At 42.5% G+C, this 25,854-nt stretch overlaps 1 protein-coding gene across 4 annotated transcripts in view; it reads right to left on the bottom strand.

Moving 5' to 3' along the window:
• The window catches only part of FAF1 (Fas associated factor 1), a 303,972-nt gene that overhangs the window by 3,841 nt on the left and 274,277 nt on the right, over nt 1-25,854 (bottom strand). For all 4 annotated transcript variants that reach the window (XM_075935955.1, XM_075935954.1, XM_006126427.4 and 1 more), the window contains one exon: nt 22,404-22,619. In XM_075935955.1, the coding sequence (XP_075792070.1) occupies nt 22,404-22,619 (216 nt within the window). The remainder of the gene's footprint in view (nt 1-22,403; nt 22,620-25,854) is intronic.

Consider the following 25,854-nt stretch of genomic DNA (forward strand, 5'->3'; position numbering starts at 1 on the left):
AGAAAAATGTACAGACACCGGACTATTAAAATTCATTTTAGATTTCTACTATCTATACTCCAATTATGCATTCCTGCACAGATGCTGCTTAAATTATTGAAAGGTTGTTATCTTAGATAGCAAACCTGTTATGTAAAAAACAGCCAAAGTAATGTGTTCAAGTTTGTGATTACAGAAGTATACTAATTAAGTACCTTGTTGCATTTTTAATGCTTTAGTATTCTTCTGCTACTGTCCATTGCATTTAGGCACTGAAAGGAAGTGTATAGGGACCTTTATAATTCTCAGCACAAGAGGTATAGTGCACCTGAGAGAAGCAATTTTATTTCTCTGTTCAGTTTAAGCCTGTGTCTAATTAGATCCTCTCTCTTTTCAAATCCCACAACCCCTTTATTGCAAAGCAAGGAAAGGTAGGTGGAGGGAGGGAGAGATTTGTCTGTATCAGGCAAAAGCTGATTTGAAAAGCAACGCTGGGTTAATGAACACTATCCTCCAGACTGTAACCAGATGGAAACCCTTTATTCACTTGAGTGTAATTAATGATACACATCCTAATCAAAACTCCTGGGTTTTGCAAACTTCAGTTACCTTAATAACAAAGATGAGCAATGTACTTTTGTCAATTTCTTTATATGCAGGAAGTTAGATAAAAACAGCCTTGAGTACCTACAGTTAAGAAGCCTGTGAGCTTTTCTCGATTTCAGTGTGCTGTTTAATACACCGAGGGACAGCAGAGTTTGCAAATGTTTACACCATTACCCAATTAACTAACAATATGGCTCATACATCTGTCAACAAACAAAGCTGTTGTTGCTTTGTTTTAGCTCCTTGGCATTTTCTGTTCATATGGATCGCCATTGTACTTAATTATCATGCCATAACCCTTCTGCAGCTTCTACTTTGTTATTTGTGGTTTGTAAATATATTGTTTACCAAAAAGAACAGAAGCTTTATTAGAGAACACGCCTCTGACCAAAAGAAATGCTTCAACTGGTGAATAAATGATTAAATATAGAGCAAGGCTAAAACCCCTTGTAACTTAAAATATCTTTAGAATTAGAAACCCAGAGAGTTAAATACAACAAAGATCAAAGACCCTATAAGAAATGTCACCAACACAGGTGTCTTTATCCCACTGTTTTAGTGAGATTTATTTTGCTTAGCCAGATTTATATAACTATTTCACAGTGGAACTCTAAAGGCTTAAACTTTCTTTACATTAATTTAATTTACAATCTGTTAAAATTAGTATAACATTAAAATAAAATCTGGAAAACATTCTGGAATTATAAAAAAAAATCTTTGCTCTGGTGTAATGACCTTTTTTATCATGCTCATGTATGTGTAATATATACATCTGAAGACTACTATATTCTACATTTGTTAAACTGAACAGAAAATAAGTTCCAAAATCCTGCTTATCTAAAGGTGACATGAATATTATAGCCCCAGTTCAGGGAAAAACCTAAGCATGTGCTTAACCCTAAGCCTCTAAGTAATTCCACTGATCTCAAGGAGACTCAGGTATTTACGGTCAGCACACACTGAAGTGCCTAACTGTTTACAAAATTCTCCTCAAATGAGGCACTTGGTATATTTGTTTTAGACTTGCTTCCCCCCCTCCCGCCTTTCTTCCCTCAGATGCTATGACATCTAGTTCCACACTGGTCACTAGCTCACATTCAAATGATGTCACATGTTTTCCCATAGTTACAAACCAGATCAGGCAGAGCTGGCCCAAGGAAGAAGCCAGGTAATGTCTTTTAAAATAAAGTAGTCTTTTGCAAAGTTTTAAATATTCTATATTCCAAGGGATGTAAAACAAGAGCAACCTTTTATGTAGCATATAAAAGGCCCTGTCAGCTGACTTCATGTTTTATCAAGGTTCCATGCCTGACCCAACGCCAACAGCTTAGTGTTAGCTGAGACTCCACAAATGAGGGGAGAAGATGATGGGAGCAGGAATGGCTGTTTAGAAGCTCAAAATACAATAATGTACACAATAAAACGCTCAAGCTTATGACACCTTTCATTGGTGAGCTTTATATGATGTAAATTTTTAATATCTTTTCATACCAAAAAATTTTTTCCTTCCAAACTCATTTTATGCTGCACTACATGCTCACCTGAACTCACCTACGAGTGCTACCGCTACATTCACACCCTGTACAGCTGCGATTTTACTGTTTACAAGGTACGGTGGCCCCCCCGCCCTCCAACCCAGCACAAAAGAGATACGAAGAACATGGCTTAATGCCAAGAATGCCATTTTTAAAATGATTTGAATATATAAATATTATAACGTAGTTGAGCAGCAAATATCACACCCTTCCCCTCTCTCTATACCCTAGGACTAAGGATCTGATTTTCAGTAGCTCAAACCTCTCTTTCACTTATACACGCATGAATACATTTCATGAATCAAATGCACAAAGAGTTCTTTTACTCTCTTTCCTAATCCCCCTAAGTATAAATGCAGTGAAAATTACTTAAATGCGCACCTGGTAAAGGACTAAATCTGTTTAAAAACCATATTTTCACTCTGACACACAAACAAATACAGTGACTCCTTTCTACCTGTTAAAATAATAATCTGTGTATGTAAGAGGGTTATCTGGATAATAGGTTCAACAACGGGCATGAATAAAGAGTGTATACTTACTAGAAATAAATGCAATTGGATCTGGTTTAGCGGAATTAGCTTGAAAATAGTTTTAATGTGAATGAAAGAAACCTGTCATGTTAACAAATACGGAACAATATTATCTCTCAGTGAGCAAAACATGGCAAATAAAACATTACCTTGTTCACAATATAAAGCTTTAATCCAGAAACACTGAGTGACTGACCATCCCTACCTATATACACACACACTGGACTTGTGTATATTTTTAAAAACAAATTCTAACACCCAAAACATTTCTCCTAAGATGTATCTTGAATTCAGCATAACACATCAAAGAGACAAGGTGTCCTATGGCACCTTAGGGTATGTCTAGACTACATGGCTCCATCGACGGAGCCATGTATATTAGGTTTCTAGACATAGGAAAATGAAGCGGCGATTTAAATAATCGCCGCTTCATTTACATAAAAAATGGCTGCCGCGCTGTGCTGATCAGCTGTTTGGCGGCACAGCGCGTAGTCTGGACGCTCAGTGGTCGACAAGGGCTTCCCTAAACTTGTCTAGAGTAACTTCCTTACTCTAAACTTGTCATTGTGAATTAGGTGTTATTATCCTTACTTGACTGATGGATAAACTGTAGCAGAGAGCGAGAGAGATTGTCACTTGGCCAAAGGTTCACAATGAGCCAGCAGCAGTATTGGGAACAGAACCCAGGTGCAGTGCTGGGTGAGAAAATAGAATTGATTTGAGCTGAACTGAATTTGAATTTTTTTTCAGAAGTTTTGGTGAGAGGCCTGTCGCAGGTCAGTTCCAGAGCAAGGATCTGAAACTGGGTCATCCCTGGTGGGTGCCCAAATCACTGGGCTAATGGTGAGAGGGGGAGTGCGAAGGGGTATGATCACCACCTCCTTTTCTACCTCTGCCTCTTCTGGCTGTTTTGTGAATGGTTACAACTATTCATGTCAAATTCACAAATAGTCTTGTGTCAACTGAAACAGCCTTTTTGTTGAATAAAATATTCACCAGAAATATTTCACCCAGATCTCCCCAGGAGTACTGGGTCCCAGGCCTTTGCTCGAATGTTTAGATCACACTGGCTTGCTTTTAGAATCTCACTACATCATGTAGACTGCTGTAGAACAGTTAGAATACACCATTAGCCTGCGTGAGTTACCACCTGCACAAAGTTCTGGGAGAAACTTAGGAGTCAGATTCACAGCGCATGACTCTTTCTTTTATGATGACCTAGAGCACTGAACTGAATGGAATTCTTGTGCTGAACTGAATGGAATTCTTGCACCACTGATTTCAATTGGACTACATGTAGTGAGAATTATAGTGTGGAGTGTTTAACCTTGTATAGTGTTTAATCTTGCATAAAAGGATAATTGTACAGTAAGGATAATCCAAGTGATACTCTACTTGGTGAGATACGGGTAGTGTTTTGTCTATGGACGCGACCATGTAATATTATACTACAATAAAAAATGATAAAAAACCAGTCTATTGATCTGATGGCATTTAATGAGTAAGATTTTGAATCCTTCTCACTAGAGGTCAGATGTTGGGTCTGGGGATGCGGAGAGATGAGTGTGAACTATGCGCCTGCTATGGCACTCTCTACAGATGGATCTGGATAAGAATCAGGGCTGCATACAGGATGGGAAAGTCCTGCTGGAGACACAGGGTATGTCTACACTACCCCGCTAGTTCGAACTAGCGGGGTAATGTAGGCATACCGCACTTGCAAATGAAGCCCGGGATTTGAATTTCCCGGGCTTCATTTGCATAAGCGGGGTGTACCGGTAGTTCGGAATAGGAAGCCTAGTCCGAACTACCTAGTTCGAGCCCCGTGTAGCCGCGCTGCACGGGGTTCGAACCAGCGGGGTTTTAAAAATGGCGGCTCCCCACTTATGCAAATGAAGCCCAGGAAATTCAAATCCCGGGCTTCATTTGCAAGTGCGGTATGCCTACATTACCCTCCTAGTTCGAACTAGGAGGGTATTGTAGACATACCCCTAGTGATATACTCAAACAAGACTGACAAGGGATAAGAAGAAATGTTAAAGGCTCAACTCACTCTACTTCTCCTGCTGAAACTTTGAATATTTGTTGCTGATTGGCTCTGGTTAGTTCAGAAGAACTTAGATGTCATGGAAAATCCACAAGAAATTCCATGATGTGCTGTCATATAGCTACACGCCTGGGTCATCAGCAGGTTTAGGGGATCTGGCGCACACACCTCTGACAACTGCACTAACTGAGTAACTGATAGCAGCAGGAGGAAATCATTCTGTGTGGGGGTCAGCGGCAGAAGTTACTGGGGCACTTTGCAAGTGGGTCCCACAGATAGTTGCTAGCAGCGGAGGACTGGAGAGACTCAGGAAATTTGGGTTCTACACTGTGCATTGGAGAGACATGTGCTCTGGTGGGCAGATTCTTCTGCCTATTATCCATTAGCATGGCCCCTTCTGCCTCAGCCCGTCACTTTCCCAGTCCCAATCCAGTGTCTCCTCCAGAGCTGACTCCTTGCCCTCTTTTCTTCACCAAAGTCATTCTCCTTGTTCAACAAGTCCTAATCTCATGTCTTGGGATTCTCCAGCCCACTCCCAGTCTTCACCAGCTCTTTGTCACCAGTGTCCTTGCCCAGCCAGACCAGTGCTAACCAGCTGCTCTGCTATTTTATCTACCCAGGCCTGGTCTCCACTCACTCCAGTGCCCTCATTTCCCATCCCCAGTGGCTCCAAATCCCAGTTTCTCTCCCTGGGCACCTCACTCGGCATCCCCCCAACCAACTCCTTGTGCTGGTCTCTTTGTCCAGCCAGTCCCAATTCTCTCCCACAGCTCCTCATCTGATCTCCGTCTTTCCCTCAATTCCTGGCTTCTGCTCCCCTCATTGCCATCCCTACTCTCCAGTCTCCTTGCCTAGCCATTGTCCTCCACCCCTCACCTCTCCTGATTCCCAGGCTCCTTGCACTGCCAGTCACAGTCTTACCCAGTCCCAGTTCTCTTGCTGGAGCAATCCCAATTCCCCTCCCAACCCAACCACCAGTCCTAGCTTCCCTCCTCCACCAGGCAAACTCCAGTCCCAGTCTTTCTACCTTTCCCCATACTTCTTTTCCCAATCTAATTCCCCAAGCTGGTCCAGCCTTGTCCCTTTCGCTTTAGAATTTGGCAGTATCCTCCTGTAAACCTGCCAGGGGTGTCATTGACAGCACAGGCAAGACCATCTACAGGCAGATCTCAGGCTTCACTAATGCTGTAAATCAATCTAAGTTATGCTAGTTTCAGTTACATAAATGACATAACTGAGGTCAATGTCATTTAGGTTGTCTTAGCACAGTGCAGATGTATGTTAATGGGAGATGCTATAGCTTCCATTTCTCAGGGAGATGGGAGTACAGATGTTGACGGGAAAGTGCTCTCCTATTGACTTAGTGTGTCTTCACCAGACCTGCTAAATCGACACTGCTGCATCAATTGCCATAGAGCTGATTTAGCTGGCAATGTAGACATGGATTAGGCACTTGGACTTGGCCCCTTCTAGCTCCAGGCTGGCGCAAGCACAGTGTAGATACAGTCTTCAGGGAATTTAACAATAGAGCAGCTGGGCCAAGTATTCCACCATCTGTACCATTTCCCTCACAACTAATTAAATTGCTGCATGTAAATTAACTGTGGAGCATGGATGGTGATTTGTTGAGTTACCTCTGATATCACAATGGTTTAGGACACTTTGCATGGCATACATACATGCCTTGCTGTGTCTGTACATGCCATGGGTGTAAAGTCAAATGGCTAAGGTTAAAAATTGGACAGTAACAGATTACACATCCTAGTGGTGATTGAACCTGGTGATAGTCTGAACAAAAAACGATCACAGACAAACTTATAGCTGTTCCCATTGCTTCACAATGATTCAGCAGCATTCCAGGCTTCTGAGTGATACACAGACAGAGTGACAGTCATGGAATCATTCTCATTGCTAAAACAAATCTCTATGGAGTACAAGTCAACTGCAATTTTTAAAAGGCTTATAACTTGGCCACATTTTGGCAGACTGTCACAGGAACAGCAAAAGAAAGGTACGTCACTGACAACATGTAGGCATTAAAGCTCTTTCAAAAAAAGATCACCAGAAAATGTTCACATGTGCAAAACAATGTCTTTTTCTTAGTCTTGTCCTTGGAAAGGGTTGAACCATTTGGCTGAAATTTTCCAGAAAAATCAGCCTGAGGCAGACTCCCAACATGGAAAATTTCAGCCTGAGCAGTCAGAAGATTAGTAAAGTTATAAGCATTTGAAAACAGGTTGGACAACCTTAGCATTAGGTGGTGCAACCAGCCCCACCCACAATAAACAAAACAATCGTACAAAGGAGCTTTCAAGATGTGACCAATCACCATTTTGACTACTTTGCTAACATGTTGTGACTATTTGGCTTTTTTAGATTGTAAGATCTTTAGAGAAAGGGTAATTTTGGATAATAATTCATAAAAATAATATTTCCTTTCTTTTACAAGCTAAGATAGACCCCCAGTGAATTTAATTACTGCCTTTTTTGTGTGGGAAGGACAGCAGGACATAAGACTTCTCTTATCTTGTTGGCTCTCCCTGAGACAATGATTAAAAGTATAGACGGAGAGCTGGTCTATACAGGGTTTTAAGGCTTTCATCAATCCTTAGGAAGGAATGTCCAACGGTGTAAAAATAGTTTTTCCCCTAATGCTTCAATATATGCCAACCTTTTCTTCACATAATCTCATTACTTCTCCTCATTTGCGACAGCCAAGATTCCCTGTCGCCCCCTCCCCAGCAATTAGAAAAGAAGGCGGTCATTAGAAAGACAGGAATGTTGCTCTGCTTCAGCCCCCAGGGTATACTGAGGCTCAGTGTGTGCTCTACCCTCCCTTTTGGGAGGATGAACACCATTCTGCACTCCTCCAATACTTTCACTTGCACCCAAGTCAAATCCTCATTTTCTTTCAGGAAGGAGGAGGGGAAAGAGAGAACTCCCTTGTGTCATGGAAGTTTCGACCAGGAGCTAAACAAACCTGATGACCATGCAATCAAGACTCCACCAGATGACACTCTTAGTAACATATAGGGTTCTGCACAGACTTCTAGATGTAGATCAGTGTTTCTCAACCAGTGGTACAAGTACCCTTAGGAGTACTCGAGAGAAGTCTGAGGGGTACGTCAACACAAGTAAAATTTGGAGAAAACTGAATTTTTGTTTTAAGTTTACAGCGCTTTATTATTTTTGTACTTTTTACAACCAAAAATTTCATCACCCGCCCGGCTATGATTAAATTGTTTAAACAAATGTGTTGTGATGGTAGAAACTTTGTGTGCGTGTCTGAAAACTCTAGGTACTGGGGGTACTTACAATTCTTTTTTTTTTTTTTTTTTAAAGGGGGTACTTTATAAAAAAAGGTTAAGAAACACAGATGTAGATTGTCAGGTGAGAAAGTACCAGTCAGTAATGAGATTTATATGCACTTAATTATGATCAGGCTTGACGGGGGGGAGGGGGGAGAGAGGGGGAGAGAAGAGCAGAGGGGACAGTTATCCTGGGGCCTGGCATCTCAAAGGAGTCTGGGGCTCCGGCTACCACCACAGTAGCAACAGTGGCAGCTGAAGCCTTTGGCCTTTTAAATTGCTGCAGGAGGACTTTTCACTCTGGGCAGCTACGAGCTGTGGGGGAGAGGGCACACCACGCCTTGGGCAGCACTGAGGGCTGGCTGCCATCGGCCCCCACCCCTTCTGCGAGCATGGAGCTGGCCCCCTCACCTTGCCCAGTGGAGGCTATTGGCACCCCGATATAATGACTGAATAAAAATCCCAAAGGATATTTAAACGCAAGTTCAAAGACTAGTGTCAGACAGACTAGAGGTGAGCACTGCATGAAAGCCTGTGTGGAATCAGTAACATTCCCAGGACTGTTTTTGCCATTTAGTTGGATGTATTCACTTACCCCATTACCAAAACGGCAAGAGATCATTTAACGTTCTAGTTTATTTCTAGTCTAGACAAAGCATTTTTAATGTTTTCATGTTACCAAGGCTTTTTCTGGAGTATTTTGATACTACAGATATAAGTATCTGAGGGGTAGCTGTGTTAGTCTGAATCTGCAAGAACAACGAGAAGTCCTGTGGCACCTTATAGACTAATGCTCCAATAAATCTGTTAGTCTACAGATACAATGTACCTTTTGTTCACTGGCCTGGCTTAAACTTCTCCTGAAATAAGCTACAGATTGAACTTCTCTGGTCCGGCAATGAGGGGATTTGCTGGACCAGGAGTGGTCCCCTACTACTGGCTTCCTAGCCACCACCCTTCTCTGCGGCCAGCTGCTTCAGGCTGTGCCAGGTCCTGTTGCCCTTAGGCTCTGGCCCCAGCCACTGGGGTTGGAGCAACACGGCTGCCAGGGCTGGGGCTTCCTGGCCACTGCAAGAGCACCCCCCTCTCCTGCCTGCCCCCCGCCAGTGACTCCCAACTGAGTTGCCAGCCTCCCCATCATGCTCCCGGTCCTGCTGCCAAATCTCTCTGTCCCTGGGCTCTGTGGTCCAAGAACATCCGTGGTTCTGATGCCAGAACATCAAGCCTGAACTGCTCTAGTCAATTTTATTTTCCAGGAAGAAAATGTTAATTTTTGCAGAAAAGCCAGGATCATTCCAACATTCACTCTCAACAATTCTAACTATGGAAAATTGGGATGTAACTTTTTAGTAATAGGAGTTATCAAGATACTCTAGCAGTTTTGCCATTGACTTCAATGGGGCCAGAATTTCACCCACTGTCTTTGCAGATTCTTGCTGGAAGAGGCTGCATCTCATGCTTTGTGAGCAACAGAACCATTAAAATGCATAAAACCATCAGAGTAACATGAATTGAACACCAATTTGAATGTTCAGACCATGATTATAAATTGCCCTGTTCACCTGAATTTAGTACCCATAGGCCTCTGCTTAAGCTGGGTTTTAAATGATGTTAAAAAAAACCCAGTTACTATTGTACATAATAAGAATTATAAATGATTAAAAACTACTGAAGAGATTACATGGATCACATATCAAATTACATTTCCTCTCAACTTGCAGAAATCATGACAAAGAGGAAATGCACCATTAACCATGTAATACAATGAAAGAGTTGTAGAAGTTGACAAAACTTTTAAACTTTTAAAAGTTGACAAAAATATTTATTTCTCTAGATGATTTTTTCCTTTTGTACTGGGAAAACACCGATTTATGTCCTGGAGCTTGAAATTAAGATAACTTTTAAAGTTTATTTTAATGACTTGTTTGTGCTCCAGAACCATCAGTAATATTAGCATAGTTCTGTGAACACTTTGTTAATTAACTAGGACTACAGAATTAGCCCAACATTTATTTATATATATAACATATAAAATTCAGCAACGGAGTAATGTGAATTTAAAAATACATTTGAAATCCAGAAGATGTGCCTCCTCAGATAACTTTAAAATAGATCCAATACTGGGCCCACACCTATTTGTTAGTTTTCCTTATGGCTTGATTTTTTGTTTCATGGCTTAGCCCCTTGATGCTAGAGTATGATCTCCAGTAACAGTAGCCTGCATACTGTTGGGCAGTGAAGAATCCCAGTCCTAGCTATTATCCAGTGAAACGAGCATCATCTCAGTGAAGTAACATTTGATTTGAGCTGTCATTTTAGCTTTTTACACCATGAATCCTCTGTCTCTATCAACACAGCCAAATATGCTGCTATAGCTCAGTAATTAAGGACACATCTATACTTACCATGCCAGAGATCAATCTTCTGGTGTTCAGTTTAGTTGGTTCTGCTACAACGAATGCAGAGGGTGCCCCTGCCTGGTGCTGGTACTCCTTGATGCGCAAGGAGTAAGAGAAGTTGACAGGAATGTTTGGTCCCATCAATCTCCTGCTATGGAGATGGTGCCAAGCTTGGCTTAAGGTACGTCGACTCCAGCTAGGTTATTTACGTAGCTGGAATTCCATACCTTAAGCCTACCTTCTGGGTCTAGTATAGATCTGGTCTACGTGTGCAGGTCAGTAGGCCTCACTGAAGCTTCGACAGTGCTGCTCAGTACCAGAGTGCTACAGGGGAAGCTAAATCCTGAAGATGCTCTTGGACCTAGGTCTTTCTGAGGGCAACACACTATCTAATGAGCTACACTGTTCCTTGAAGGCAGGAGTAGCTCTGGACCGGACAGTGCTATTCAAACTCTCTTGAAGCACCAAGCTCCCAGGGGAGGGGTGCATCTTACACCATCCCATAGGAAGAGGTGATGTGCTTGCCTCTTTGCTACTGGCGATATATGCTGATTTGTGCAGCGAGGTATATGGCCTTGCCTCCTTTGGCATGGTTTCCATCACAACAGGCACTGAGGGTCACTGCTCCTGGGGGAGCCAAGGGCTTATGCACATGCCTGGTCCTTGGAGGGGATGTAAGATGCATAGGGAGGATGGTGATCTCTGCCCTAGTTTGTACCCCTATGCAATGCTCAGGAACAGCCTGGCCTTACACCTATTGAAATCCTGATCAGCACATATTTTGAGTGGATGAACTACCTCCCTCCATCCTCTCCCTCATTTCTTCAAACTGTTGCTGGAATTGGCTAATTAAAAGGATTTAAACAATCTTAACATTCTAAACAGAGCAAACTGGTTCTGAATTATTAAGCAACATTTTAGATGCATTTGAATAACCTTAAGTGACTTAACTGCCACCTGATCCTAAGCCACAGCTCAGATAAATAAATGTGAAATACTGTAGAAGCCTTAAGCTTACTAAGGCTTCCAGATACAATAAGTAAAAAGCTTAAGTGTCCAGTTCACTGCAAAAGACACTCTAAAATAAATGGTTTAGATTGGTGGAAATAGAGGGCAGAAATAACTGCAAGGTTTAATTTTGATTTCCAGAGGAAACTTGTAAACAGAGAATGTGCAAAGGTTTTCCAATGCCCCTCCATGGTGCTATGGGGCGCTGTATTTCAAATCTGATGAAAAACTACAGTCAGGAACATTCTGGTTAGTGATTAAAGATGCCATAGCACTTTTGCAAGCACAGGCTGTTAATTCTGAGATTCTGGCCAAATTCCAATCTGGATAAATCCATGCTGTTTACTTAAACTGCCCCCTGTAGTGTCAATTGGATATGGTATCCTTCACTTCCTGATCTAACATGTCATGAAAAGCCTGCTTTGTAAGATGCACAAAGGCCTCAGGAAGACTTCTGCAGACTTCTCCATGGGAAGAAGTGATAGCATACCAGGCACTGGGTGGATCTGGGAGCTTGCATTCTTGGCAGACTATCACTGAGGGTACCCGGAAGGCTTTCAATCTGGAAAAGGGCTCATAGAAAAGGCCAAAAGGTAAGTGAGTACTGCTGAAAGCACACATGTCTCTGGGGCTTGCTCTGCTTCTTGCAGTGTTATTAAATAGCTGCTGTGTTAACATGCAAGAGGTGGCTGCATTTCAGTAGGAAGTGAAGGGATTCTTGGCAGGAACCATAAAAACGTAACATGTAGGCTGCACAAAAGCCAACAAGCACATTACACCTCAAATACCAAAAGAACATCCCCGTCCTTTAAAGAGGTCTGTTTATATACAGATAGCCTTTGCACATGCATCTAATGAAAAAACTGCATAGAACTACATTCATAGTACACACAGTATTGTAATCAGCAGGTTAAGTGTGTATTCATAATACAGACATTTATTTCTACACAAACTATTTATGTGACCAGAAAAAAAAAAAAAAAAAACTTTCACAGGTATTCGTCAGGAATCCACTAAGCAGCCAAGTTCACTGATGTGAAATACAGCTTGGCATCCACTTTGCCATGGACTGCAATACTGAAGGAAAAAAGGTGGTTGGTATTCACTCAGTGTCAGCGGAAGGACAGCAATAGTCAATGAGGAAGTCCTGGTAACAAGTCACTGCGTGTGCTTAAATGCTTTGGAATGTTACTGCTGTTTTTAAACAACAAGTAGTGTCTAGAAAAGGTTAATCTGTGTATTTACTCATGTGGAAGTTTGTATTTACAGTAGGGTTATGATACCGACTTTAAGTTAGCCAAGGATATCTGTGTAAACAACAGGAATATAGAACTAATGAATTTTTATTTACTGGAGACGTGAAAGTATTTCAACAATATTTGGTTGGGACATCTGAACTGAGGGTGTTAAAAAGAGCATTTTGTACATGTGGTTGAAAATGTTCTCAACAGTTTTCCATCAGAAAATGCTAATTAGACAAAATCAAAATGTGTCACAAGAATGCATCAATTTTGTCAACATTTTCAATGAAAATTATCAGAGAGCTTCATTTTGACAAGGTCAAAGTCCCGAATTTCATCTTTATTGTTTTAACTTTTGTTATTCTTTATAAAAGCTGAAAAAATGAAGTCAAATGAAGCACTTTGACCTTATAAAAATAAAGCCATCTGATAACCTCATTTTATATGCCCCAAAAATCTGTGATAGGGATAGACACATGGTCCACGTACCTGAGAGTGTCACAGGGGACTAACTATGCACAGCATTTAAATACAGGAACAATGTAGCTTAAAGTGCATAAGGCTTGTTTGAAGTTGGAAGACCTGTAACATGGCAGACATTTTGGGATTGCTCCTCACTTTGGTTCCACTGAAAATAAGATTACATGTTTAGATGGAGTAAAGTTAATTAGCAGTTAATGGGATTCTGCACATGCTACTTCAGACTCAGGCTAGAATATTCTTTCAGCTGCACGGGTGAACATTCTTTGTTCTTTTGAGAATAGCAGTAAAATGAATAGAAGAAATGGAATGTTTCCTATTTGTATGACTCCAACTCCTCCTTGGCCAGAAAAATCGGAAGGTGAATTAGGATTCCCAAAGTTCATTAAGATGATAGAAAAATAAAGTTGAAATGCCTTCATTTATACTAAAATGTGAGTGCTTCTTTTTAGCATGAGAAGGGAAAATGTTCGAAAGCTAAGTTCCAAGATGTAACCTAATTAATCACACAAATATGAATTGAAGCCTTATCCTCATTGAATGAGGATTCACATATACCTAATCGCTAAACTAAGCAGCAAATTGCACATGCACAAGTGCCAGAAATTACACTCATGTCTGATCACACATTTCCATGCAATGAATTATGGATGTTGTATCACAGACAAACACCACATTTGTTTCTCAAATGCAATGAAAAATATTTTGGTTTAGCGTAGTGTATCATCATCATTGCAACCACTTGTGAGGCACATGTGGATGTACTTATGTGGTTCAGAAGAGAAAACAGCATTCCTGGAATGCAGGGAGCAAATATACTGTGACCATGCACTTGTTATCTAGTGTACTGTGGCAAGGAAAGCAACATAGCCAATAGGCTAAATGCCAGCGACTCCAGAACTTGCATTTTACCAGATATATTAAACATGGCTAAGCTCAGCATAAATGCATTGCCGACATAATAGTTACACAAGTCTCTACGGAGAACACTATCTGCAGAGCTTCAGGTACCCTGTGGAGATGGATACGCAAAAGTATAGACATACTTCAACTTCAGTGCATGATGCAACTCACATCCTATAAATTTCACAGCAAATTCAATTTGAAATTCATGCTACACAGTAAGAGAGAAGGACTAAAAGGGCTTTTTTGAAAATTTACATTTAAAGAAATGTCCCCAGTGAAAACCTCATTGATATTTCCACCTTTATAAATAACGCTGACCCCACCACCATACTTTTCATCAGTACATCTCAAAGCACATGGCAAAGGAGGTCGGTGTGATTAACTCCATTTTCTAACTAGGGACACTAAGGGCTCATCTCGACTACGTTAAACTGTCAGAAGAGGATATGCAAATTCTGCAGGAAATGAAAGTAGTCTGGATGCTTTTTTTCAGCAAACCTCTCCCCTTTTTCGAAAAGCCACTCTTCCTCAAAAGCTGTGCTTTTGAAAGTGAGATCAGAAGATATGCAAATTCCCACAGAATTTGCATATCCTCTTTTGACACGTTACTGTAGTCTAGATGAGCCCTTAGGGTGTGTCTACACTGCACCCAGAGCTCGAAATAAGCTATGCAATTTGAGCTTTACAAATTGTGTAGCTTATTTCAAATTAATTTTGAAATAGCTTATTTCAAAATTTGTCGCTGTCTATACAGCACTTATGAAATAAATCGCTATTCCAAAATGTCCCTTACTCCTTGTGGAATTAGTCTATAGGGACATCAGAATAGCAAGCCTGTTATATTTCGAAATAATGGGCGCACTCAAAAGACGCAGAATAGTATTTGGGGATACCTCCTATATCCCAAAATAGTACTACAGTGTAGATGTATGTAGCCTAAGGGTGTCATTTCAAAGTACTGTACGACGAAAAATGGCTCCTATTCTCTATTTTATGGCAAAATTAGAGCAAGCCAGAGGGGTTTGCAAACTGGACGATCACCTTGTATGTCAAAAGATAGGTGAAGTATTGGAATTAGCGACAGTGGATTGTTCCCAGTTGTTTATCTATCTTCCATCATGACAGTAATTGCTGAAATAGCAAGTGCTTTATTTTGGGGATCATTAATTCAGACTGGATAAAGGCTCAGTAATAATTTAATAAAATTAATGGTCTAATATCTGATCCTGGGCAAAATTCCACACCACTGCGAATGATGTGTGACCTGTACAATTCATAGCTATCCAACTTCATAAATCATGTTGTGTTTGATTAGTGTTCAGATCTTCAGTCATGTCCAGAATAAGCAATACAAGGTATTTTTTGCTTATTCTGTAGATGGCCAGCAAATATACTAACCGTGTTAACAAGCACAGTGGGCACATTCCAAGTTCCACTGGCTTGAGTCTATTAGTTCCAGAGACAGTCCCTATTTTTAAAATGGGAAAGTCTGTTAGAACCACTAGAATATCTGAAACTGATAGAACTTTTCAATGGCACCCAATGTATGGCATTTATACTGTTTTTAGGGATTTGTCATTTACGTTTTTCAGATAAATACAACTCTTTCACATTAAAAGGTGGAAAAATTTATCCCCATCCCTCGCTCTTCCACCCTTATAGAAGAAATCCCTCAGAACCACAGTTCTACATGCAAACTGCAACTTGACAAGAAATACATAGCAAGGAATTAGAGGCTGATGTTCTAAATTCATAAATTGAAATATTTTACCATATACACTAGACTAGTGTTCCTTCTAATTTTTCCATTTATGTGCAGAATAAATTTTATTATGTGCACCAAAGCAAGTGCAGATGTGCACCACCAGTAGAAACACATGGTATAGATGGCTGTGAGTGCTCTGCTAATCAGCTGGGTGGCACATGATTCTCTCCTGGGTGGCTGTCCAAGTGCTCAGCTTACAGGGAACACTGCATGAGACTGTTAAAAGGCCACCCAGTTTACCATGTTTGCTTCCTTTAAGATTATTTTAAATCAGCCTTTCTACTGCCACTCAAACTTGCCTTCTCTTTTGGCCTGCAAATCTAGCCAGCCCCGAGGCAGATAAATTAAGTGACTTTCCCAAGGTCACACGACTGAATCAGTAGCAGATGTGAAAATAGAAATCAAGTTTCCTGAATCAATCAGGAAATCAGGTCCTTTATCAGTCATCATACTCTATTATTTTATGTAGCACTTTTCACTCTGAAAAATCCAGAGAGATCTATCAATTTTATCATTATTTGAAAGTTACAATAAAGTCACTGATGTCTAGTCTCTTCTAATGAGAGGACTGCCAAGCTAACAGGGCTCCTACTTTGTAATTAAAAGGCACTCCCTGGAGCTAGGCACACTGCTTAATTTTGTCTGTACTGGGAAGTGTATTTTTCTCCATTTAATGAGGCTGCTGTTCTTGAGCACTGGAAAGTCTCATATTGAAGATGCCATTGTGGGATTTTGGGGGGGTCAGAGGCATATTAATCTGTTTCATGTAATGGGACCCCTTACCTCCTTGGGGTTCATGCTGTAGTGGGGCTTGAAGGGAAAAGGGAGCAGGACTTAGATCACTGACTGGTGAGAAGAAGCGGAGGGGAAGGATCTGAACACTGCAAAGTGCTCTAACTGGTTTGCCCCTTAACATTTCTTCTCCCCACCGATTTCAGGGCGGTTGAATGTCATTCTTTGGTACACCCCTTTATGGAACTGCTAGTAGGTTGATATATAGTAATTCCTCATTTAACACTATATATGTGTTTCTGAAAATGTTCGTGCTTAGCGAAAACGTGCAATGCGGGTTCAATTTTTCCATTAAAAATAATGGAAAAGGTGGGGGTTGCATTTCAGGTGGTGGTGGCAAAGTCAATTTTTTGTTGGTGGTGGGTCATCAATGTCAGCCTTAGATATCTAGCAATACAACATAACTAGCAACACAAGACGCCACAGTTTGTTAAAACACCAAGATAAACACGTGAGTGAGCGGAGGAGCACTGTGACCACATGTATTCATCTGCTCATGCGTATTACTACTGTTTCTGCCAACTTATACCACTGCACGAAGTAGTCTGTCACTTGATTACTTTCGTGTTATTTTGAGGATGGTCGTGTTATTCAAAAAACATTCCCTAAAAAAAAAATCGTGCTTTTGTGAAAACGTGTTAAGCGGGCACGTGTTAAACGAGTAATTACTGTAACCTGTGCATGGGTTGTGGTTTGCAGGCTTAACAGGTGGAGGGGGCTGCTCAGAATTATGGGACTAGAAGGCATTTCCCCACTTCAAATCTGCTTCTCTTCCCCAGCAGTTATAAACGCCATCTTCATCTGAAGAAGTGGGCTGTGCCCACGAAAGCTCATGATACCATCTACATGTTTTGTTAGTCTGTACAGGATAAACTTAAAAAACAACAAATAGTCGGGTAGCACTTTAAAGACTAACTCGGCTCCCCCTCTGAAGCTGTCAAAATAAAAGTGCATCTATGTATTTTCAATATTTCTTAACTGTCTCTTCGGATAGGTTCTCTGATTAGAAATCAGTTTTTCTGCCTTTAAGACAAGGCTCACATAAGCCTCCAGATAACTGTGAATGGGATTTGTAGGTACGTCACAATCCTCATAAATCAACCCTGCCCTCAAGAGACTATGCTTGTGAAGTACAAATATTTCTACAGCTTTTTGGGCGGGTTGTAATTTAAGATGAATTGTACAAACTAGATACTAATCCCGAAGCAACAGATGGTTGTTACAAAATAGCACGGCAAACGCTCAAGCCGAGTCCTATCCTGAGTGAACTTTCTGCAGAAGAGGCAGCAAGAGTGCAGGTAGCAGAGTGTCCCGCACACTGAGCTCTCATGGTGCAGGAAGGACATAAAGAAGCTTGATCAGCTGCTTGAGGATTTCCCAGAATAGGCAATCCCTGGGGGACAGAGCTGAACTCCCCACTATCGCAGCATATGGGGTGCATAGCTGGTATGCTGCCGAGCCCCACCCTTGGGTGGCTGACGTAACTAATTGGTGCTGCTATCTTTGGACTCCTTCCCAGCCTCACATTTTGCACTGATCGCAGCTCAGCTGGAGGCAAAGATTGGGCCTATTATCTTTTATTTTGGTAATAACAACAACTATGCTATAAACAAAGCCTGAGTTATAATGCAGCAGGCAACAGAAAAGGAACACTTTCAAAGAAATCTAGTTTCAGAAAAGCTCTAGTGACCAGCATCCATCCAGCAAGTTTAATCACTGATAAAATAGCAAACTTGAAGATCAGGGAGTTACTACGGCCTATAATGACTGTTACTCACCCCAGATATGATGTGTACAAGTCGTTTTTTTATACACTCCAAAAGAAGAAAATTTAGGCAGGAATTACAAATGGCTATTTACTTGGTTCCATGACTTAATTAAGGGATAGATGAATATTTATTAGGAATAAGCGTAGTAAAGTACCTGATAACTCCTGTAAAGTTTGACACACTCCCTACTCCTATCACACATTATGTCAAGCAAAATGGCCATCGACAGGAGGAGCAGAATACCAAACTGAAGAGAAAAGAATGGTTACTTACCTGTAACTGTTGTTCTTTGAGAAGTGTTGCTCATGTCCATTCGAAGTAGGTGTGTGCGCCACGTGCACCACGTCTTCCGGAGTGTTTTCCCTAGCGGTACCCGTAGCGCCGACGGGGCGCCCCCTGGAGTGGCGCCGCCATGGCGGGGCATAAGTACCCCTGCCGGCGCTGTCCCACCTCAGTTCCTTCTTGCCAGATACTCCGACGAAGGGGAGGTAGGGTGGGAGTCGAATGGACATGAGCAACACATCTCGAAGAACAACAGTTACAGGTAAGTAACCGTTCTTTTCTTCTTCGAGTGGTTGCTCATGTCCATTCGAAGTAGGTGATTACCAAGCTAACCCCATAGAGGAGGGGTCGGAACAGTCATAGCACCAGAGTCATAAAGGAAGGTGAACAATAAACAGATTTATTTGAACAATTAAACAGTGACAAGTCACCAATCCAGAACAAAGACAACCCGACCTATATATTTACATCACAGATTCGAGGACTGCAGAGCCCACCCTTGCATCCTCCCTGGCCTATTGAGGTAGCGCATAGTGTGAAGGGAAGACCAGGTGGCTGCCCTGCAAATTTCTGTGATTGGTACCTGGGCACCAAAGGCTACGGAGGATGCCTGCGCCCTGGTAGAGTGTGCCGTCACTCTGGGTGGGGTTTTACCAGCCAGTTGATAACACTCTGCTATATATTGTACCACCCATCTTGATAACCTTTGCGTAGAAATAGGTGAACCTTTCCCCCTATCCCCAAACGCAACGAACAACTGTTGGGATTTACGGAAGGGCTTGGTTTGGTCAATATAGAATGCCAGCGCTCGCTTGGCATCCAGGGAGTGTAGAACGTGCTCCTTAGGGAAGACGTGTGGTTTAGGGAAGAACACCGGTAGATACATCTCCTGAGACAGGTGAAAAGGAGAAACCACCTTCGGGAGGAAGGCCGGATGAGGTCATAGCCTTACGTTATCATGCGAAAAAACAAGGTAGGGCGGCTCTGATACCCTTCTAGCAGACGTAATGGCTACTATGAAAGCAACCTTCAATGAAAGGTGCTTCAATGAACACGTAGCCAATGGCTCGAAAGGAGGGGACATAAGCCTGTGAAGGACCAGGTTGAGGTTCCAGGCAGGGTATGGGGCCCTCACCGAGGGGTACAATTTCTTCAAACCAGTAAGAAATCTTTTAACCACCTGGTTAGAAAAAAGAGAGGCTCCTGCCGTACCAACATGGAAGGCGGAGAGAGATGCCACATGGTCTTTAATAGAAGAAAAGGACAGGCCATTAGAACGGAGTTGAAAGAGATAGTCGAGAATAGTTGGAATAGGGGCCGAAGACAGGTGTACTCCTCTCCGGGACGCCCAAGACAGGTGCCAGAGACGAAGGGCCTTCTTGCATAGGGGTGGCGAGCGCGCCCCACCCTGCTTGTTGAGGTAGAAAACCGCTGCAGTGTTGTCCATACGCACCAGGATGGAGCGGTGGGAGAGCCTCGGCAGGAACGCTTCGCAGGCCCTCCTCACCGCCCGCAGTTCCCGGACGTTGATGTGCAGGGACCGTTCAGAAAGGGACCAGAGGCCCTGAGTTCTGTAGCACCCAAGGTGTACACCCCATTACAGGTCGGACGCATCGGTGACCAGCGTCAGCGAGGGGAGAGGGGCGTTGAAGGGAACCCCACTGCACACCACGGATTCCTGGGTCCACCAGAGTAGGGAGTCCAGAATGTCCGGGGGCACTGTGACTATGGAGTCCCATAGACCCTTGGACTGGCAGAAGACCTTCGCCAACCACTCCTGCAGAGGTCTCATCCTCATCCTGGCATGTCGCACCGTGTAAGTGCATGCCGCCATATGGCCCAGGAGCCTGGAGCAGACCCGAGGTGTCGTAATGGGGAACCGAATTAGCCCTGAGATCAGCTCCACTATGGAGAGGAACCTGCTGTGGGGCAGGAACGCTCTTGCCACCTTCGCATCGAGGAGGGCTCCCACAAACTCTATGCTCTGGGAGGGGGTCAGGGATGACTTCTCGACATTTATCATGAGCCCTAACCTTAGGAAGAGAGCTCTTATGAGTGATACATGAGCTTCTACCTGCTCGTACGAGCGACCACGGATTAGCCAATTGTCGAGGTACGGGAACACGTGTACCCCTCGATTGCGCAGAAAGGCGGCAACCACAGCCTCCAACGGGGGCGACCTCGACCCGTCCGAGTCGACCAACGACGGCGGGAAGGTCGTAAGACTGATTAGGTCCTGTGCCACTTCAAAGGTGTCCGGCGTAGACGGATGATGAGAGGGTAGGCGACCAGGGCTCACCAGGCTCCCTTGGTGCCGACGGTGCACCGGAGGGGAAACGCAGCAGTGAACTGCCGCTGCGGTGTCCAGCTGACGTTGGCTTTTTAGAAGGAGACCTGCCCTGGGACTTCTTCACCCTCTTAGATGGCGAAGAGTGAGACCAGTGCCGGGATCTCGACGTCGATGGCCGGTGTGCGGCATCGCGCGTGGAGGCCAGTGTGCTGTGCACCGCAGGCTGGTCCGGCGGTACCGGTTGAAGCGCCGTCTCCATAAGGAGAAGCTTCAAGCGGGAAACTCTTTCCTCGTACGGGGCTTGAAAGACTTGCAGATTTTGCAGGCAATTGCCAGATGAGCCTCACCCAGACACTTAAGGCAGCTGTCGTGTGGGTCGCCCCTGGGCATAAACTTCCCACAGTCAGCACACGCCTTGAAGCCTTGTGGCGCTGGCATTCCTTACCCCCAAGGGGGGAAGGAGCAAAACCAAAAAACCTAACTAACTACACAAACTATTTACAATGTGAGAAACGGGAACCATTAACTATCTAAGCCTAAACAGATAGAGAGAGAGAGAGAGAGAGAGACACTCCAACGACCAACAGGGCGGTAAGAAGGAACTGAGGTGGGACAGCGCTGGCAGGGGTACTTATGCCCCACCATGGCGGCGCCACTCCAGGGGGCTCCCCGCCGGCGCTACGGGTACCGCTAGGGAAAACACTCCGGAAGACGTGGTGCATGCGGCGCGCGCACACCTACTTCGAATGGACATGAGCAACCACTCGAAGAAGAACTTTATATTCAGGAGAGAAGATGAAATGCTGCTCACCAAATGAGCTTTGGGAGTGTTATGCTAAGCAAGAGGGGTTTTACTTTCTTTTAAATCAGGGAATAAAGTTTTCGGGTTAAATTCAGTTTTTGGAGGGGAGTGTTCAGTCCTCACTGTCTTTGATCCTTTATGTTTTTTGCTTAAGAAATTAGGTTTTTTGCCCCTATGTCACTGACCCATGGACTACAATAGGGGATAAGTTCAAATTAAGATACGCAACTTCAGCTACATTAATTGCGTAGCTTAAGTTGAAGTATCTTAAGTTGAATTTTGGTGCTGACCACACTGCGGGAAGTCAATGGGATCACACTCTCCCTTTGAGTTCCCTTACTCCTCGTAGGAGCAGGACTACTGGCCTCGAATTAGCGTGTCTTCACTAGATCCACTAATTCAAACTCCCAGAAGATCAACTGTGGCTGTTTCGATCTTATCTGTAGCATAGACATGGCCTGAAAGTCTGGATTTTCTGATACAGCTTTTTAAATAACATGTCCTAGGACTCCCATGTTAGCTCCTGATTTGCTTTGTATCATCAAGCTTGACCATGTGATAACATACCAAGCCAACCTTCATCTTTCATGTTGTGACATACATGCTGTTTTGATACATACAATGAACAACTACAACATTCACAAAAGGGATGTTTACTTACATCTCTCCTTGGAAAGGTGCCCAGCAGCTTGAACTCTTCCCAAGGGAATCCCTTGGAAGCTACAAAATCAAAGACAACCTGCAGCTTACTGCTGGCCAGGAAACGCCGCTCAAAGAACTCTCCGCTGGGTGTTCGGATACGCAGTTTACTGACTGATTCAGTGCTCTCTTTTTTTGGTTCTGGAGGCAAAGACTGCTCTAGAGATAGTCTGATAGCCTGAGGAAAGAAAAAGGATGATTTAGCTTCAATTTTAACTACTTAGGGGCAGGAGCTTTTCCATTTTCATGCTAGAACTCCACAAGGTGTCCCATGGCTCCAGAACTTTAATGGTGCTTTGTGTCTCAATGAAAAAAACATTTTTTTGCACTTCTTAATAACAGCCCACCAGACAATTAATTAAAAGAAATCCTCCTTATAGAACACATAATTAAATCTACAGTTTATTGCATGATGGCAATGGGTAATTTAACTGTTTGACAGAAAGATATCAACAATTCTGATTGAGAGAATAACTGTCAAGTGCTCAATTGCTTTCTTAAAGGGTACAAATTGAAGCCATTAACTCTTTTTATTTTTGTAAATACTCTTGATTTTCAAACTGTACTCCTAGGCATAACACTGGACTATTTGATACTAAGGAACCTCTTCCTTCCCTGAATCCACAAGATTTTTTAACATCCTTATGGCTCAAGTTCATTTGTTGCGTCTGCTATAAGATTACATTTTAAATAATATAATTAAATAGATTCTATTTCATTTTCTTTCTTTCCTTTCTCAACCACCTGCTTGCTATCTTTCTGTTTTGACATTTCCCCACATAGTATAATAACAGATGCTACATTATTTACTGAACTCAATCAATTATATTACAGAAAAATAAACAACAGTAGCTCATTAAAGCTCTTTTCTTTGTGCAAAGAATACCTAGCTCCCCAAAGTAACCAGTCTCCAAGGCTTCCACATAAAATGACACTATACAATGGATATGCCACACTAGTGAACCAAGTTAGAAAACAATTATGAGCTGAGTAACATTAGCAACTCTTGGATCTGAATAAGCAAGCTGAATTTTGTTGGTAAAAAAGGATGTTCAATATGTGAATAGATCAATAGCCAGATTTCAAATATATGGAACTGAACATAAAGCCCCTTATGTAAGCAAACACCGTTCCGGAACAACAGACTATAGGTAATCCGTATACTTGAACATGGGGAGTGTTAGTAAACAGCATTGTTAAAATCTCTTTTGTTTGGCTAAGCAAACAGATCTTATTCTTTTCATTATTGCAGTTTGTATTAAAACAAGAAAGCCCAGGTATAGGTTGAATCGTGAACTGGTTTTGCTGCTTTTATGTAAAAACAACAGTTTCCAAAAGGCCATTGTATTAGTAAAGGTAGGGTAGCAAGCACAATGCAACGGAAGGGAATTATTGTTTCTATGTGTGCACAATTACTTTTAAGGAGAGAAAGAAAATACACACTAATTACATGAATTAGAAGATAAGCAAGGCACTTTCTCAACAGTCTTACTGCTGTTGCTGCTACAATACTGGTTTACGTGAGTTCAATTGCTAATAACTTTACAGAATGCAATCCGTTAATTATTCACAACAGAATTCTCACATTCCTATTTTCTGCAATACTTCTCTAGTTTCCCTCTAATAGTCTTTTATTTTAACTCTCATTCTTGATCAGTGGTAACAACAGGAGTTAAGAATATAGCGAATTCTACAGTAGAATGTAGAGAAAAGATTGAGCAACCCATGCAAAACACTTAATACTGTAGTTCTGACTAGGGATGTTAAATATCAGTTAAACCTCATGATATCTTATCGTTTACTCGACTATTTGATAATCCCTGGGGTTGGGGCCGGCAGCACTCTAGTCCCACTCCCAAAGAACCCCGTCACTTTGTGCTGCTGCCTCTGATACAGAGGCACCAGTGTGGGGTGCCAGACAGGAGTTGGTGCACAGGGGTAGCCAATTTAAAAACCAGCTCCCCTTGTGGACTGGCTGCCTGTCACCCCATGCTGCTGCTTCTGCTACAGAGGTGGCAGCAGCCCCTGTCCAGGGGTGGGGTCTGAGCTCCTGTACCTGGCATGAGCTGGAACTGAGCCTGGGCTCAGTGCCTAACAACACTTTAAATGCAGAGCCACAGTGGGGGTAGGTCGCAGACCCACTGCAAGCCAGGACTGAGAAAGGCTGCTGGACAGCCTGCTAAAAAATTGTAGCTGGTGGGGTGGGGAAGAGAAAATGCATGTAGTCTACAGAGTTAACCTATAAGCAAAAGCTTATAGGTTAACCAGTCAATTGACTACACTATCATATCTCTAGTTCTGACTAAATGAACTCTTCACAATATAACATGGTTTAAAAGTTTCTAGAAGCACTTAAATATTTCAGGTTCTTGGATGCATTTCTCCTGGTCTGAGGGATGTGCGCCAGGTGAACCGCTGACACAATCTGCCCCTCAAGTTTATTTTAGAGAATAAAAAATTGAGTTGGTTACCAACTTTATTTTTTTGCAGTTGTATAATGCAATTTTTCCGTATATCAGAAAAGTACACAATACTGAAATGTCACCAAATATACATTTAAAAAGCCAGCTGAGGGCAGAAAACACAAACAAAAAACAACAAAGGAAAAAGCAAGGAAAGGATTCAATTTAAACCAGGTTCCATAGCCTTTAATCATCTGGAAAATTAAATAAAAACATAATGCCAGATTTCAAATGTCTGCAAAAAGAAGAGTCAGATAAAAACATTCATTAATGAACAAAAAAGATGAGAAAGTATGTTGGGTTACATAAATACATAGCATTAGCAAACAAACACATTCCACAGGGATGCAGATATACTACTGCGAAGATACATGCTAAAGGTGTGGTCAGATGACCAAGTAGCTGCTCGATAAATGTCTTTAAGGGCCACATTGGTTAGGAAAGCCATAGAGATTGCAGTAGCACTGGTGGAGTGTGTCTTTGGTGGGGCGGTCAATGGCTTATTGTGGAGGGAATGGCATCGCAGTGTGCATGATATCCATTTAGAGATATGTTGGGCTGAAATTGGTGTGCCCTTTGAATGTTCTGCAATAGATATGAAAAGACGTGGAAACATGTGGAAGGCCTGAGTCCTGTCTATATAAAAGGCTAGAGCCCGGCAAATGTCCTAGGGATGCATGAGGCTTCGGAAAGAATGTTAATAAGACTATGGGCTCATTGATATGAAATGACGTGTTGACTTTGGGTAAAAATGCTGGACGCAGTTGTAAGGTTACTGTGTCCTTGGAAAAGACAGTATAGGGTGGTCTAGCCATCAATGCTCCTATCTCGCTAACCCTCCTTGCTGAGGTATTGGCTGTGAAGAACAGCACCTTCGTTAGAAGGAATGGGAATGGACATGTCACTATGGGCTCAAAAGGGGGTCTCATAAGGCAATCTAAAGCTAAGTGC

The sequence above is a fragment of the Pelodiscus sinensis genome, chromosome 9, assembly GCF_049634645.1.
Source record: "Pelodiscus sinensis isolate JC-2024 chromosome 9, ASM4963464v1, whole genome shotgun sequence".
NCBI classification, from domain to species: domain Eukaryota; kingdom Metazoa; phylum Chordata; order Testudines; family Trionychidae; genus Pelodiscus; species Pelodiscus sinensis.